Source organism: Podarcis liolepis, assembly GCF_965112155.1.
Source record: "Podarcis liolepis genome assembly, chromosome: 16".
NCBI classification, from domain to species: Eukaryota; Metazoa; Chordata; class Lepidosauria; order Squamata; family Lacertidae; genus Podarcis; species Podarcis liolepis.
The window spans coordinates 42875387-42893267 of NC_139567.1; the positions used below are offsets into that span (position 1 = coordinate 42875387).

The 17881-nt window shown below is 50.4% G+C and overlaps 1 protein-coding gene across 1 annotated transcript in view; it reads right to left on the reverse strand.

Moving 5' to 3' along the window:
* ABR (ABR activator of RhoGEF and GTPase) overlaps window positions 1-16544 on the reverse strand; it is a 119396-nt gene extending 102852 nt beyond the window's left edge. Inside the window, exon 1 of the mRNA XM_083479809.1 lies at window positions 15780-16544. Coding sequence (XP_083335935.1) covers window positions 15780-16359 — 580 coding nt within the window. The 5' untranslated portion in view covers window positions 16360-16544. The remainder of the gene's footprint in view (window positions 1-15779) is intronic.
* Between the last annotated feature and the right edge of the window lie 1337 nt (window positions 16545-17881).

The window sequence follows — 17881 nt, forward strand, 5'->3', positions numbered from 1 at the left end:
TTTTGTTAGTTCAATGTGTTAGTGTTAGTGTTATGTAGTGTTTTTGCATTGTATTGTATGGTCCTTTTTGTAGTGTTTAAATTGTTGGAAAAGCAATAAATATTATTTTAAAAAATAAATAATAATAATAATAATAAAACACCCTCTGTGCATGCTCAGGAGGCTTTCCACTTCAGCTCTGCCTTCTGCCTTTCAGAGGTCAGTTCTAGGGCCAAGACAAAACTCTTATTGCTGCGGCAAAGGCAGACGGGGAGAGACAGCTAATCGATGGACGGTAAACCTCTAATAAAATAAGAACCGAGAAAATGCACACACAGAGAGAGAGTCCATCCTCTCCTTCCCTTCTTTACCACAAAGTCCCCAAAGCCCAGGCAATTACTGGTGGGGGAACGAGAACGCAGAAATGGAAGCCACCAAGGACAGGTCCAGTCCGGTAAAATTATATATTGTTAGTTTTGAGAAGCTCTCTGGCCTCTCTGCCCTTAACAAGCTCCAGGCCGCCACCTTGTGGCCCAATGGGATCCATGCAATAGTTTTTAGATGGGTCCAGCCTTCTCCAGGGAGAAAAAGGGAGCCCTTCACCAGTTGAATGGATGCCTGTCACATTGCCACCAAAAGGGAGTCTGTGCCTTCCCAAAAAAGTGGGGGCTAGGTTTCTCTGAAAGTCCAGGCTACGAAGAACCGGCCCAAACGTATCCCCATCATGCATTTAAACCCTGCTTTTAAAACCCTTATTATTTTTTAAGGTTGCTGTTCTCTTTTTTCCCCAGTTTCTAGCTTTGGCTCCGAGGCCAAACACGCAAAAAATGTGTGCCCAGGAACTTTTGCATGCTCTAAATAACACTTTTTAAAAAACCAACATCTTGAATTGAAGGGGTTCTAGCAACAGGGTAAAATGTAAGATGGGATTGATAATAGATAAACTAAATTGGATATGAATTTGCTGAACCACTTTTAAAAAAAGGGATACAAAAAAGGGAGGCACGAGGAAGTCAGGAAAATAAGTCAACTAAAGATGAGTTAAAAAAAGAGGGGTTTTTGATTTTTTCCTTATGTGTTTTTCTTTTTTCTTTTTCTTCTTTTATGCTTAATGTTTGTATTTTTGTATTTTGACTTTGTACTTTTCTGTTTTTGTATATTTTTTTTTGAATTTTCTTACTGATAAAACTTAATAAAATATTAATTAAAAAACCAACATCTTGAAACTTGACGCGAGACTTTTGCGGGTCTCTGAGCTGCCTTGGGCCCAGGGCCAAGTGCGGCCCTTAAGGCCCCTCTGTCAGGCCCCTGGGACTCCCTTCCTCCCCAAGCTACACCCTTCACTGGCCCTTCTCCGCACCCTCTTGGGAGTTTCTAATGGGCTGGGGCTGTCGGATCTGTTTTTTTTTATATATGTCTATTACTCGCTCCCGTGGGAGACTGTGGCGGCCCCAAACTTAGATGGGCAACTTCATGGAAGAGAGGGCTATCGAAGGCGACGAGCAGGAGGGGAGAGCGGCTGAAGATCACAGGGCGTTTTGCAAGATAAAAACACAATAATGCGTAACAGACTGAATCCCAGTTCCTGGAAACCTCAGGAGGGGAGAGGGCTGCTTGGATCCTGCTTGTGGGATTTCCTTTGGTGCCTCTGTGGGAACAGGATGTTAGCCTAGATGGGCCATTGGCCTGATCCAGCTACAGAGCTCCTCTGATGGAACCTCCATGCCCAGAGACAGTCTATCTAGGTTCCTAGGTTCTTAGGGACTGAAGGGAAGTTTTTAATGTGTGACATTTTAATGTATTTTTAATCTTTGTTGGAAGCCGCCCAGAGTGGCTGGGGAGACCCAGCCAGATGGGCAGGGTACAAATAATTAATAATAATAATAATAATAATAATAATAATAATAATAATAATAATTTGGCCACTGTGGAGACAGGAGGCTGGAACAGGTGGGAAACCGGCCTGATCCGGCAGGCTCTTCTTATGGTGTGTTTTACACTGCTTTTTGCACTTGCTTTTAATAGACGTTTCTTGCAACTTGCTTTCTTTTCTTTTTTTATCTGAAAAAAGCAATAGATAATAATCATCGTTTTGATAAATGAGACAGCATCCTTCCCGGCCCTCCAGGAGCTCGTTTCTGCTTTTACCATCGGCAAAAGGCTTTCGCTTCTTTTGAGGGGGGCGAGGCAGCAAAACCGCAGGGACGCTGCTCCGAGGCAGGTGCAGAGACCACCGTTTCCTGAGAGAGGCACTGGCAGCTCTGAAAGCGTTGCAAGCTGTCCCCTCGGCCTCAGAGAGGAGATGCTGTATACAGGAGCATCACCAATGAGTCATCTGAAGTTTTTAGGCAAGAGTTCTTCAGTAGCATCAGACTTGCCCTCCAGGAGTCCCACGAAATCTTCCTTCTGCCATCTATGCTCTGGTAACCTCTAGGCTGGATTAGTGCAATGCGTTATACGTAGGGCTGCCTCTGAAGACAGTTCAGAAGCTTCACCGGGGCTAGAAGGTTTGAGAATATAAGGCCAAACCTAGCCCAACAGCACTGGCTGCCAATTGGTTTCTGGGCCCACGGACTGCAAGAAGATCCAACCTCTCCATTCTGAAGGAAATCAGCCCTGAGTGCTCACTGGAAGGACAGATCGTGAAGCTGAGACTCCAAGACTTTGGCCACCTCATGAGAAGAGAAGACTCCCTGGAAAAGACCCTGATGTTGGGAAAGATGGAGGGCGCAAGGAGAAGGGGACGACAGAGGACGAGATGGCTGGACAGTGTTTTCAAAGCTACCAGCATGAGTCTGACCAAACTGCGGGAGGCAGTGGAAGACAGGAGTGCCTGGCGTGCTCTGGTCCAGGGGGTCACAAAGAGGCACTAAATGACTAAACAACTAAACAACAACAATTAAAGCCCAACAGCACTGGCTGTCAGTTGGTTTCTGGGTCCAATTCAAAGTGCTGGTTTTGACCTATAAAGCTTTAAATGGCTCAGGACTTGCAATCCCTCAAGGACCGCCTCTCTCCTTTTGAACACCCCCAGACCCTGATATCATCATCTGGGGTCCTTCTTTGTGTGCCTCCTCTGTCAGAAGTCCAGGGGGCAGCAACACGAGAACGGGGCCTTTTCTGTGGTGGCTCCCTGCTTGTGGAACGCTCTCCCCAGAGAGGCTCCCCTGGCGCCTTCACTCCATACCTTTAGATGCCAGGCAAAAGCATTCCTCCTCTCCCAGGTCTTTGGCTAATTAAACAATCTAATGTGTTTGATGAAAGGGAGTTATTGTTTCATTAAGTGTTTTGAGCTCTCATTTTGTATTCTTACGTTGTGAACTGCACTGCGATCTTCAGATGAAGGGCGATAATAACAATTTAATAAATGGGAATAATTATAATCTGGAGGGCAGCACTCTAGGGGTGTTCCTTGTGCTCCAAACTGAACCCCGGAAACCGTACAGATCCCGGCCCTTGGAAGCCCCTTTGAGGGATGACACACTAAAACAGGGGGGACACAAATGCACACACACACACACACACACACCAGGAAGTGGCTTTAGCAAGAGGTCAAAGGGAACCAGACAGTTCCTAATCACCTCTAAAGCACCATGTTCAAAATCACGCACCTAAAAAAACCAAAGTAACTTAAGGCAGAGCCCCAAAGACTGAACCCAGAGAGGAGCTCACCTGCTGCAACTCTGCGAGAGTGCCTGCTCTGGTCTGCTGCCAATCCATCTCTGCTGGGGGAGGGATAATTTCTCCATTGTCACTCTGACCGTTCCCCATGCTGGCATGAGGACCTCAGAGAAGAGGCGGCCTGCCACAACTCTGCACAAGTTGCTCCAATCAGGAGGCAACTCCCCGGGACAGAACATTAGAGGGCATCTAGTCCAACCCGCTTTGGAGGCGGAAAATCCACTGCAGCAGCATCCCTGGTGGAAATCTTTTATCTGCTATCCTTTGGGGCCAATACAGAAAGCAACTGGCATACGACATAGGGAGTCAGACCACTGGTCCATCTAGTTCAATACTGTCCACACTGACTGGCAGCAGCTCTCCAGGATTTCAGACAGGGTTTCCTGCCCAGTCGTACCTAGAGATGCTGGAGATTGAACCTAGGTGCTCTACCACTGAGCCACTGCCCTTCCCCTAAAAACAAACCAAGTTTCCAGTCCTCAAGGTTCTGAATTCGGGGTTGAAATAGAAAGGGTCCATCTAGTTCAGTATCGCTTCCAAGCATGTTTCCGAGCACAATTCAAAGTGTTGGTGCTGATCTTTAAAGCCCTAAATGGCCTCGGTCCAGTATACCTGAAGGAGTGTCTCCACCCCCAGTGAGGTCCAGCACTGAGGGCCTTCTGACGGCTCCCTCACTGCGAGAAGCAAAGCTACAGGGAACCAGGCAGAGGGCTTTCTCAGTAGTGGCGCCCACCCTGTGGAACTTCCTCCCACCAGATGTCAAAGAGAAAAACAACTACCAGACTTTTAGAAGACATCTGAAGGCAGTCCTGTTTAGGGAAGATTTAATGTTTAATAGGCTACTGCATTTTAAAATTTTGTTGGAATTTGCCCAGAGTGGCTGGAGAAACCCAGCCAGATGGGCAGGGTATAAATAAAAAAATATAAATATTCTTATTCTATTGCCTACACTGACTGGCAGCAGCTGTCCAGGACCCGGAGATGCTGCCGGGTCCTTCTGCATGAAAAGCGAGGGCTGTACCGCTATGCTACAGCCCTTCCCCAAGGGCTCTGCCTCCCTGCCACTCCTGGCTGAAGCTTGAGAAAAACACACAGGTAGGCATGTCACTCCCGCAGGGCGTAGCAGTTGCCGTGTTGCCCTAGAGGCAAGCAGCCCAGCTTGGCTTCCCTGCCAAAGGACATCCTCCTCCTTTCCTGAGTCAACAGCCCAAGCGCACCCAATAAACAAGGGCTGTTTGCTTTGGCAGCAGAGGCATGGCCAGCCTCTCCCCAGGGCAGCATTGGCACAGCTCCACCAAGGACGGGTGGAGAGCAAGCGGGCAGGCCTTCAAGGAGGCATTCCTGGGCAAGCAAGCGCCATCCCGCACTACAAGAACTGCGTGGCCTTTAAATCAGGTCAGGGGCTGAATGTGGATCCTGGTCTTTTGAGCCGGTCCCTGGACACACCCCTCACCAGCCCTGATTCAGTAACAATAAACAGTCGTGCCTTGGTTTTCAAACAGCTTAGTTCTCGTACGTTTTGGCTCCCGAACGCCACAAACCTGGAAGTGACTGTTCCGGTTTGCGAACTATTTTTGCGAACTATTCCAATGGGGCTTCCGATAATAATAATAATAATAGCAATAATTTATTATTTATACCCCACCTATCTGGATGGGTTTCCCCATCCACTCTGGGTGGCTTCCAACAGAATATTAAAATACAATAACCTATTAAACATTAAAAGCTTCCCTAAACAGGGCTGCCTTCAGATGTCTTCTAAAAGTCTGGTACTTGTTTTTCTCTTTGACATCTGGTGCGAGGGCGTTCCACAGGGCGGGTGCTACTACCGAGAAGGCCCTCTGCCTGGTTCCCTGTAACTTGGCTTCTCGCAGCAAGGGAACCACCAGAAGGCCCTCGGTGCTGGACCTCAGTGTCCAGGTAAAATGATGGGGGTGGAGATGCTTCTTCAGGTATACAGGACCGAGGCCGTTTAGGGCTTTAAAGGTCAGCACCAACACTTTGAATTGTGCTCAGAAACATACTGGGAGCCAATGTAGGTCTTTCAAGACCGGTGTTATATGGTCTCGGCAGCCGCTCCCAATCACCAGTCTAGCTGCTGCATTCTGGATTAGTTGTAGTTTCTGGGTCACCTTCAAAAGTAGCCCCATGTAGAGCGCATTGCAGTAGTCCAAGCGAGAGATAACTAGAGCATGCACCACTCTGGCGAGACAGTCTGTGGGCAGGGAGGGTCTCATCCTGCGTACCGGATGGAGCTGATAAACAGCTGCCCTGGACACAGAATTGACCTGCGCTTTTACGGACAGCTGTGAGTCCAAAATGACTCCCAGGCTGCGCACCTGGTCCTTCAGGGGCACAGTTATCCCATTTAGGACCAGGGAGTCCCCCACACCCGCCCGACCCCTGTCCCCCCAAAAACAGTACTTCTGTCTCATCAGGATTCAACCTCAATCTGATAGCCGCCATCCATCCTCCAATCGCCTCCAGACACAATTGGCTGCAGAAGCTTCCTGCAGCCAATCAGAAGCCACGCTTTGGTTTCCAAACATTTTGGAAGTCGAACGGACTTCCGGAACGGATTCCATTCGACTTCCAAGGTACGACTGTAACAGCTGGGGGGGACGACTGCACCCTCCTGGAGTGTTTTTACATGTTCTCGAACTCTGATCCTGCCTCTTCCTCACCTGGATGTAAGGCAGAGAGAAAGGGGCTTGAGGGTCTGTGCGCAGAAGCCAAGGTGGAAAATATTATTTATTAAATTTGTATACTTTGCCCTTCATCCGTAGATCTCAGGGTGGTATGCAAAGTAAAAATACAGAATTAAAAGCACAAAATGCATAATAAAAATAATAAACTAAACAAACCAATAATCCCCCATCTCCAAGACACATCTAAAAGTGTATAGGATGTCAATCAGCCAAAGGCCTGGCAGAAGAGGAACCAGTCACCTGGCACCTGAAGGTGTATAATAATAATAATAATAATAATAATAATTTATTATTTGTACCCCGCCCATCTGGCTGGGCCTCCCCAGCCACTCTGGGCGGCCTCCACAGAAACCAGAAAACACTAAAATATCATACATTAAAAGCTTCCCTGAATAGGGCCGCCTTAAGATGTTTTCTGAATGTCAGGTAGTTGTCCATCACCTTGACATCCGATGGGAGGGCATTCCACAGGGCGGGCGCCACCACCGAAAAGGCCCTCTGCCTGGTTCCCTGTAGCTTCGCTTCTCGCAATGAGGGAACCGCCAGAAGGCCCTCGGCGCTGGACCTCAGTGTCCGGGCAGAATGATGGGGGTGGAGACGCTCCTTCAGGTATACTGGGCCGAAGCCGTTTAGGGCTTTAAAGGTCAACACCAACACTTTGAATTGTGCTCGGAAACGTACTGGGAGCCAATGTAGGTCTTTCAAGACCGGTGTTATGTGGTCTCGGCGGCCGCCCCCAGTCACCAGTCTAGCTGCCGCATTCTGGATTAGTTGTAGTTTCCGAGTCACCTTCAAAGGTAGCCCCACGTAGAGCGCATTGCAGTAGTCCAAGCGGGAGATAACTAGAGCATGCACCACTCTGGCGAGACAGTCAGCGGGCAGGTAGGGTCTCAGCCTGCGTACCAGGTGGAGTTGGTAGACAGCTGCCCTGGATACAGAATTGACCTGTGCCTCCATGGACAGCTGTGAGTCCAAAATGACTCCCAGGCTACGCACCTGGTCCTTCAGGGGCACAGTTACCCCATTCAGGACCAGGGAGTCCTCCACACCAGCCCGCCCCCTGTCCCCCAAAAACAGTACTTCTGTCTTGTCAGGATTCAACTTCAATCCATTAGCCGCCATCCATCCTCCAACCGCCTCCAGGCACTCACACAGGACCTTCACCGCCTTCACTGGTTCTGATTTGAAAGAAAGGTAGAGCTGGGTATCATCTGCATATTGATGGACACCCAGTCCAAACCCCCTGATGATCTCTCCCAGCGGCTGCATGTAGATGTTGAAAAGCATGGGGGAGAGGACAGAACCCTGAGGCACCCCACAAGTGAGGGCCCAAGGGTCTGAACACTCATCCCCCACCACCACTTTCTGAACACGGCCCAGGAGAAAGGAGCGAAACCACTGTATAACAGTGCCCCCAGCTCCCAACCCCTCTAGACGGTCCAGAAGGATGTTATGGTCGATTGTATCAAAGGCCGCTGAGAGATCCAGCAGAACTAGGAAACAACTCTCACCTTTGTCCCTAGCTCACCGGAGATCATCAACCAGTGCGACCAAGGCAGTTTCAGTCCCATGATGAAGGCACCAGGCGAACCTTCCTGGGGAAATGCATTCCACAAATGAGGAGCCACTGCAGAAAAGGCCCCGTTCTCGTGTTGCCACCCTCCGGACTTCTAGTGGAAGGGGCACACCAAGAAGGGCCTCAGGTGATGTTCTCAGGGTCTGGGCAGGTTCATATGGAGAGGGGCGGTCCTTGAGGTACTGTATTTACATGCAGTGCCCCACCCACTTTTGCCACTGGCCCCGCCCACTACTGGCACGAGTCCCCCCACCCAAGCAATGCGACTCTGAAGCTGGAAAGTATCCCTCTCCCTCACTCAGAATTCTAGCCCTTAGGTCCCTTGATTTTAATTATTTAATTCTAACGCTAGCAAAGTTGCTTTTCAAGTCACTTAGCCCCAGTCTTGAACCCACAACAAAATGGGCTGCTGGTGAAACCTCTGCCCCCCCCAGCTGTTTAGAATGCTGCAGGATCAGGCCAATGGCCCATCTAGTCCAGCATCCTCTTCTCACAATGGCCAGCCAGAGTCCTGCATGCGAAACCTGCACGCAGGACTGGACCACAAGAGTCCTCGCCCCTTCCTGGGGTTTCCATCAACTGTTATTTAGAAGCACGGCTGCCCCCAACCGTGGAGACACAGCAGAGCCATTCCGGCTAGTAGCCATCGATAGCCCTCTTCTCCTCCATGGATTTGTCAAATCCTCTTTTAAAGGCACCCAAGTTGGTGGCCATTGCTGTCTCCTGTGGCAGGGAGTTCCACAGTTCAACTAGGAGCTGCGTGGAAAAAAATGACCTTTCTTTAATCTGCCCCGAATCAGCTTGAATGGTTACCCACCAGTTCTAGTGTTCCTGGGTTTGTTGGACTCCAGTTCCCATCAGCCCCTGCTGGTGTGGCCAGCGCTCAGGGATAATGGGAGCTGTAGTCCAACTGCATCAAAAAGGGGCTGCAGTTTAGCTTGCCTGCATTAAGCCATCAAGGCTTATGTATGTATAGGTTGGCGGGGGGGGGGGGTTGCCCCTCCAGCAGATATCATGCACGTGCAGCCCACTACCAAAATCAGCACAATCACTTTTGTGACTTGTCCCCACAAAACACTTCATCACAGTTTCTTCCCATCTATTCAAAGGGCCTTTGCTGCACAATACCAAATGTAAGAATTCACTGATAAATGTATCTATGTACTGGCTCACTGGGAAAACTTCAGAAATTCATATAGACATGTGAGCTCAGCTACTCAGCAGCCCCTCTGCCTGAGTGATAATTCCTGGCATCCTGATACCTGAGTGCCAGACAGGTAGCCATTCCAGAAATAACAAACCCAGATGAAGCCAAAAGGGTGTGGTTAACTTGGCTGGGAAACAGGGAAATGTAAATATCTATTTTGTTCCACTTGATGGGTGTTTGGTGGAGGGCAAGGAGAACCATGGGGCAGGGTCCAGGATGCTCAGATTACTGCCACCAGACCTCGCCTTTCATGATGTAACCGTGATGTATGAGTGATGTAGTTTGGGGGGGTGTAACATGGGGATTAGCAGCTAATAGAAGTTTGGGGGCTCTTTTATTCGGGGCTTCCATCTTGTTCCACCTCGTGGCAGGTGGGAGTCCTGTCACGACAGTCTTCAATCAAGACCAAGCCTACTGGCTGCTCTTTTGCTCTGGTATTCCTGGCTGGTGTCCTTGTTTGTTTGTTTTTGTCCAAGGGAGCCCTCAGATTTCTCCATTAACAATGTCCCTCTGGTTTTGAAGAAAAAACAAGCAGGACACACCCCAAGGATGCTCTTTTCAACTGGGAGAAAGCCGCTGAGCATTGCAGAGGTAGCCAGCAATCTGGGTGGCCAAAGGGGCAAGGAGATCTCTGGCAAAGTAGGCTCTTGAGCATCTTTCAGCTGATCTTGCCGCCCTTCCAGGCAGCAAAGCCTCTCCATGCGCCCCCAGGTGGTGAAACGGAAGTACCGGCGCAGAACCTGCCCCTCGCTTTTCCCTGCATCGGGCTAAAAACCCACTCGGCCCAGTATCCTGTTTCCAACAGAGGACAGGCAGATGCCTCTGCGAAGTCTGCAAGCAGAGGACAAAGACATCAGATCTCTGACACTTCCCACCCCCCATCTGCTGTCTAGCAGGCCTCTCCTCAATTTTGGGTTTGCGCACTAAAAATAAAGAAATCACAAGCCAATTAAAGCAGACCATGGGGGGGGGGATAGAGAGCAGTACCAGCTCAGGAAATTGTCAACTGTGGCTTTACTGGCAAGGCAAAAGATCGCCAGCACGATCAGATCACCCGTTTCCTTGCCGACCTTCTGCAGCCAAGGAGATAACAAATTGCCATCTGATCCACCTACAGCCCTCTCTCTCTCTCACGGTCTGCACACGGTCTGCAGAGCAACTAAAGCCCCAGCTGAAATCCTTGGCCAGCTGAAAGGATGTTTTGCAAATTTCCCCCCAGGCAAGACCGCACCCTTGACTCTCAGAGCCTTGCAGATTAATCAACTCGAGTGTGTGTTGATTAATCTGCTGAACAATCAACTCAAGCATGTGTTGATTGATCAATTATCTCTCTACATTATATACGTATGGGGTGGGAAAACTGTGCAGGCCAGGCCAGTTTTTACACACTCACACTTCCACCTCCCCCCCCCCCATCCAGGCAAGCCAAGAGGCATGATCAGAGTTCAAGGACTCGTTTCCAGGGTGGCAGAAACACTCAGTGAAGGTGCAAAGTAGGGATGGCAAGGTCTTAAGGGTGTGGCCTAGGGGAAAACGTTGCTCACCCCTGCCATATACATAAACTAATATTATTCTTTATGGTATTGATATTGGCCGCTCAGAAGCAGAGTTCCCTGGTGGATACAGACCCATTCGCCAGATGCAGTCCACATAAGCTTATGCCGTAATAAGAGAGGTTAGTCTTTTAAAAGAGCGACACAGCCCTTTCTTGCAACCTGAAAACAGCTAGAGATAAGGAAGTTTCAGAATTGGACAGAAAATGCAACCATCAGGGCTGGAGGACCCTCCAGGTGTTGCTGTCATATAATATTTTATTTAGTGCCTCCATAGGAGCTCAAGGTGCCGTAGGTGCTTTCCCTCCTTCTCTCCCATTAATCCTCACAACAACCCTGCGAGATAGGTAAGGCTGAGAGAAGACAGTGACTGGCCCAAGGTCACCCCAGTCAGCTTCATAGCCAAGAGGGGGAGATTTGAACCCAGGTCTCCCAGGTTCTAGTCCGGCGCTCTAACCACACTGGCTCTCCGTTGGCGCCACTGCTGGGAGCTGTAGTCTAAAGCATCTGGAGGAAGCCAGGTTAGTGACGGCTGGTCTAAAGGATGCCAAACACAGTGGAAACCTAAGCAGAGCTTGGCTCTGAACTGCCGCAGGAAGCAAACCTGCCAAGAGGGTTTTTAGCTAATTAAAGAAAGGAAGAAAAAAAGAGGGTGTCACGTGGAAGCATCACTATATAGGACACAGGTCAACAGCCTTGGAGGAAAACCTCCCTCGCAAAAGACACAGCTGTACCACCATCAATTTGGCAACGCGGACCGTGACCTTTGGACAAGCATCTTGCCTCCGAAAGAGCTGTCACAGGCAGTTCTCCCCACGAAGGCCAGATTCAGCTCAAATGCACCCAAGTTCCTCCAGGATAATACAAAATATAAAAGCTGCAACTTCCTGGTTAGGAAAGGAACTAGGTGGGTTGGGCAACATGCTCCCCTCTCTTTCACACACACACACACACACACACACACAAAACAAGTGGGGAGGGAATTGGCCAAGCCGCATGAGAGAATCTCGGCTTTCCTTAAAAAAAACTGAGCTACATTTATGTATCCGACAACAGCCACACGGATGCTACTAGCCCAGAGATGGAAAGAATAAAGAGTCCCTAACCTAGACAGCATCTTAAAAAGCAGAGACAACACCTTGCCAACAAAGGTCTGTATAGTTAAAGCTCTGGTTTTCCCAGTAGTGATGTGTGAAAGTGAGAGCTGGACCATCAAGAAGGCTGATCGCCGAAGAAGTGATGCTTTTGAATTCTGGTGCTGGAGGAGACTCTGGAGAGTCCCATGGACTGCAAGAAGATCAAGCCTCTCCATTCTGAAGGAAATCAGCCCTGAGTGCTCACTGGAAGGACAGATCGTGAAGCTGAGGCTCCAATACTTTGGCCATCTCATGAGAAGAGGAGACTCCCTGGAAAAGACCCTGATGTTGGGAAAGATGGAGGGCACAAGGAGAAGGGGACGACAGAGAATGAGATGGTGGGACAGTGTTCTGGAAGCTACCAGCATGAGTTTGACCAAACTGTGGGAGGCAGTGGAAGACAGGAGTGCCTGGCATGCTCTGGTCCAGGGGGTCACGAAGAGTCGGACACGACTAAACGACTAAACAACAACCAGAGAGAAATCGCAAACCAAAGTGATGGACTGTGCCAAAAATGGCAAAGCTGACTGGAAAGCCCAGAAAACAAGAGGAGAAAAACTTTTTGAAAGAACAGGGAAAAATTTATAATCTATTTAGGAGATGGAAACATTAGCAGGATTCTAATTTCACTTGTAACGTAACAAATGCTATGGATAATATGGATAGATACAAAATATAGATTATATGCAGTTTTAAATGTTGATAATAGGACCCATGGAGTGGATGTCTGGCGATTCAGAGAAATCTCTATATACGGATATGTATTTGGTTTTGTTATAAATTTATATTTCTAAGATCAAATAAAAACGATTTTCAAAAAAAAAAAAGTTGAGCTAAGCTGCTAGTCCCTGTGGTTTCAAAGTTGAAGCTGAAACTAGCACAGCCCCAAGGAAAGAAGCTCCTGACAGTGGAATGGACTGCCTTGGGAAGTGGGGGCCAAACTCGACAATCCTACGATTCTATGATCCAGCTGCTCTAGACAGCCCCAGGTGTGCACAGGTGCACACACACACAAACAAGCAACAACCCTGTGACCAACAACGCAGCTGAAAATCCATTCCTGACCCATTTGGCTCAAGACTGGCCACTCTGTCCGGCAGCAACTAGCAGGCGTTTTGGGCAGGGAGTCTCTCTGGACACGCCAGTGTGAATCTGGGGCCTTCTGAAGTCAAACGGTGCAGGCAAAAGAAAACGGGTCACCTGGCGCTGTTGTGAGTTCGGGGCGACTAACCACCCATCCAAAGTGGCCCAAGCAGGTGGGCAAAATAAGGATTCGGCCAGGTGCAATTCCACATCCCTGCCATTGCCAACGTTCAAAATGAACCAGGCGTATTTTGCACCTGGCAATCGGCTGCTGGCGACCGTGTGAAGATGCCTGGGTGCCAGAATGGCGCGTGGCAGCTCTACCATCTGGGGATCTTGGTGCCTAGCTTATACACCTGAGTTTCTAACACTGGGCCTCCGATGAGAATCCCGCAAGCAGGACCTGAAGGCAGCAGGAACTCTCTTCACTTGCAGTTTCCAAGAACCGGCATTCAGAGGCATTGACGGCCTCCAGCAGAGGATGGAGAACAGAGCCACTGGGCCCTGTGGCCAGCGACAGCCTTAACCTCCATGACTTTCCTTAACCCGCTTTCAAAGCTGCTGATTTGGGCAACTTGTCGCTCTCTCTGGTGGGAGCAAACAGCGTAGCCGTGCAGCATGACAAAGTCCTTCCTCTTGACTTTGCAGAATCTCTGAGCTCTCAACTTCATCAGATGACTCCCAAGTTGCATGGAAATTGAATCGCCTCCCACCTGGTCCTTGTTCATGGGACCTTCTTCTCGCAAAGGTCTTCTGCTGAGCTGGGGTTCTTCTCCCCATCCCTTACTATCAGGTCAGATTCTCTGCCCACCCAGGCCAGGGTTGCCTGCTCTGAACGGCAGCGAGTCTTCAAGATCCCCTGCCGAGGCCTTTCCCACCTCTTGCCATCTGATCTGCTTACATTTCAAGCACACGTCCCGTCCCCCCCAAAGAATTCTGGGAACTGTAGTTCACCCCCACAGAGAACTACAGTTCCTGTGTCACCTTTAAACTGCAGTTCCCAAGATTCTTCAGAAGATGAGGAAAATATGCTTTAAATGTATGGTGTGTAGGCAGCCTTGGGGTTTGGGGGGGGTTGTACCTGGGACCTTCTGCACGCCAAGCAGCTGTCCTGCCACTGAGCTGTGGCCTGATGGGATTTGGAGTCCGGCACCCCTTGCCTTGTGCCATGACATTCAGTACTTCTGCACCAAGAGACTGAATCCCATCTTAATGTTTAATTTCCCTCTAACCCCAACCCTCCCTGTAACCCCAGATGTTTTGGAGAAGGTGCGGCCACTCAGACATGATTACAGGGCCCTCTGTACATGCTCAGGGGCACCTTGGGTTCCCATTACTGTAAAGACAACTCTATATTGAGTGTTTGCGCTGAAAACTGGCTTGGACACCCCAGGACGTTTCCAGCGGGGATGAATCCCGTAACCCCCTCGAAGCGATGTGTGCGTAGCTGAGAGAGGATTTGCCTCCAGGGGCCAAATTAAAACCCGGCAATAATATGCTCTCTTCCTGAAAGTCCTGGGCCTATTAAGCTATTTTGACAGCGGCATCAATCCTGCTCTCTCTGAGGATCTGCCTCGGTCTTCCCTGGAGAGGCTTTGCGGCTGGCAGAACGAAAACAAACCCAAGTCTTGCTTTAAGCAATGGGCTCGGTTCCAGGTCTGATTATTGAGGCTGAGCTGGGGGGGTCTGCGATGGTGAGCTGTGGGGAGGTTTGCGCCCAAAAAACTGTTGTTGTTATTATTAACAACAATTTATTTATAAAAACTGTTTGCCTACTGCTTTGTCATAAAAAAAAATACATCAAAGCGGTTTGCAACTATAAAGCCATAAAACCATACAATGTAACCATAAAGAAGTTTAAAGAGGGCATCCATTAGCCATTGTCGAAGGATGTATTATTAATTTCCTGCAGAGGCACTTAATTTGTTGTTGTTATTTATTTATCAAGGGATGTTGATTCTCCAGCAAGTTAAGGTAGCAGTGTTAGAAACTCAGATATATAAGCTAGGGGCAAATAGCTCCTTAAATCAAGGTTACAGTCGCCAAAACAGAATATCAGATGACGGACTGACTGTGACTGATACTCAGTTAAACATCTGGTTAGTTTATATGGCAACCTTGAGTTAGATTAAGAACTTTGAGAACTTAAAGAAGAAAAGTCACTAGATCCAGGGACAGTCCACACATATAGTGGCTTATTCCTACCTCTTTTTATTAATGGTGACCATTCATAATGTAGGAATATTCTTCACAGCTGTGAGCAGGGCAGTGGAGGTGGGGTCAGTGAAGACAAACTACAACCATTAACTATTCACTGCTCCTGCTCAGGCTGCACAGAAAAAGCACTTTGGTTCCTGAAATTCATTCAGATAAAATGTAAGTGTGAGAATTCTACAAGATCCAATGATCCTGGGGCAGGAACTTCCAGATGGAGATTGCCTCACTTTGATAGCCTGGTATAAAATGTGCCTGGCGCCAGACGCCCCCAATGGGCAACCTGCAAGCAGGACTTGAGCACCAGAGCAGCACTCTCCCCTCCTGCGGTTTCCAGCTACTGGCATTCAGAAGCATGGCTGCCTCCAGCAGAGCCATCCTGGCCAGAAGCCAGAGACAGCCTTTTCCTCCACGAGTGCCAGACAGCCCAAAGATGTAGCTCAGCACAAGGCAGTTAAGTCCCAAAGCTGCGGTCATATCCCAGGAATGACACTGTTATAATAAAAAGGGACAAAGCCAAGTCACTTCAATGGAGCCTCCCTGGCCAGACGCAGTCTACCACAGTCGTTCTGGGAAATGGGAGAGAGACTGAGGGTGGGGTGGGGCGTGCCAAGACCCCTTCCTCCTCGCTCGGAGACCTACCTACGGAGGAAGCATCCTCGTGGTCGGAGCTGGTGCAGCTCCAGTCGCTGTTTCCTCCTCCTCCTCCTCCCGCTCTTTCGGGGTCGCAGCTGCAGCCGGGAGACTCGCTTTCCTGGACCAGGCGCAGGTGGCGCTCGGGGGAGCCGCAGCCGTCGGGGAGCTCCCGAATTGGGGGGCGTTTCCAGAGGCGAGGGGGCGGCGGCGGAGGCAAGCGCCGGGCCAACGGGGGCTCCCCCGGCGCCGAGTCGTGCGCCCTAGGCGCGCCGGGGCTGGAAAGACCCTTCGGCGTCTCCTTGTGCGCCCCGGGCGCGCCGGGGCTGGACGGGGCGGGCGGCTCCCCTCCGCCTCCTTCTCCTCCCCGCCGCTGCAGCGCCGCCTCCAAGTAGACCACTTTGAACTTCTCCTCCTCCAGGGCCCGCTGGAGCCGCTGCAGCGTCCGCCGGCACCGGCCCAGCTCCTCCTCCATGGAAGCCACCGAGTGCAGGCGCAGCGCCGGCGCCGCCTCGCCGGGGAACTCGAGGCGCCAGTGGCGCTCGAACTCCGACGCCGCTTCTTCCCCTTCTCCCTCCGGGTCCCCCATGGCTGGGCGCCGGGGCCGGATCGGGGCCTCCCGGGGCGGAGGGTCCCTTGGCGAGGATGGAGGGCCCCGCCCCCCGCTCCTTTGCGCGGAAGGTCTTCGCCCGTCCGCCTCCCCCGGAGCACAAATAAATTCAAACTTTCCCCAAAGTTTCCTCCTCCTCCTCCTCTCGCTTCGGGAGCTTCTTCCGCTCTCGGCGCCCTGGGCCAGCCCAATCTCCGCCCGGAGGGATCCGCCCAGCAGGCGGGGCTGCAAAGGCCGTCCCAGGCTGCTATCCCAGGCCCTGGTGCGCGCGCTCCTGCGTGCAAGAAGCCGCGCAGGACCCCTAATGCGCGGCGCACGAGCTTGCTGGAGAGCAAGAATGTCTGGGACCCCCCCCCCAAAAAAATCCAAACGTGAAAAAAGGGTCTGAATCGTTTCCTCATATTTCTAGAGAAATGTGTGTCTGGTTGCTTTACAGCAGTGGTGGTCAAACTTGACCCTCCAGCTGTTTTGGGACTACAACTCCCAGCATCCCTGACCACTGGTCCTGTTAGCTAGGGACGATGGGAGTTGTAGTCTTAAAACAACTGGAGGGCCAAGTTTGGCCACCACTGCCTTACAGGGGTTCCAAAACTCGGGTCTCCAGCTGTTTTTGGACCACAACTCCCATCATCCCTAGCTAACAGGACCAGCGGTCAGGGATGATGGGAACTGTAGTCCAAAAACTGCTGGAGGGCCAAGCAGGTGGCACTGTGGTCTAAACCACAGAGCCTAGGTCTTGCTGATCAAAAGGTTGGCAGTTTGAATCCCCGCGACAGGGTGAGCTCCTGTTGCTCGGTCCCTGCTTCTGCCAACCTAGAAGTTCGAAAGCACACCAGTGCAAGTAGATAAATAGGTACCACTCCGGAGGGAAGGTAAACGGCGTTCCAATGCGCTGCTCTGGTTCGCCAGAAGCGGCTTAGTCCTGCTGGCCACATGACCCGGAAGCTGTACGCCAGCTCCCTCGGCCAATAAAGCGAGATGAGCGCCGCAACCCCAGAGTCGGCCACGACTTTACCTTTAATAACAACAGCCCAATGACAACAACTCATGTTAATCCACCAAGCAATCGGGTGATCAGTGCCTGACAGACAGTGTGGCGTAGTGGTTAGAGTGCTGGGCTAGGAGGACCCTGGAGACCAGGGTTCAACTCCCCCACTCGGGGTGACCTTGGACCAGTCGCTGCCTTTTTCAGCCTGACCTACCTCACAGGGTAGTTGTTGTGGGAATTAGACTTGAGGCAGGGAGAACCATGTACACCCCCTTGAACTTCTTGGAGGAGCATGTGAGATATAGAGGCAATTAAGAAATAAAGAAGTCATTCCTAGTTAAGTCCCAACAATTAAAAAACATATACAAGAACATCTGCCAAATGACAGCAAAAGAAATCCGAACATCTCCAAAGCAAAATTCTGACCCCCGGTTAACCTCGTTTGTTTTCTAGTAACTGAGGTTGGGGGGCTGGCTGGTGTGTCCCCCACCCCGGCTGTGACACCCTGCTGGA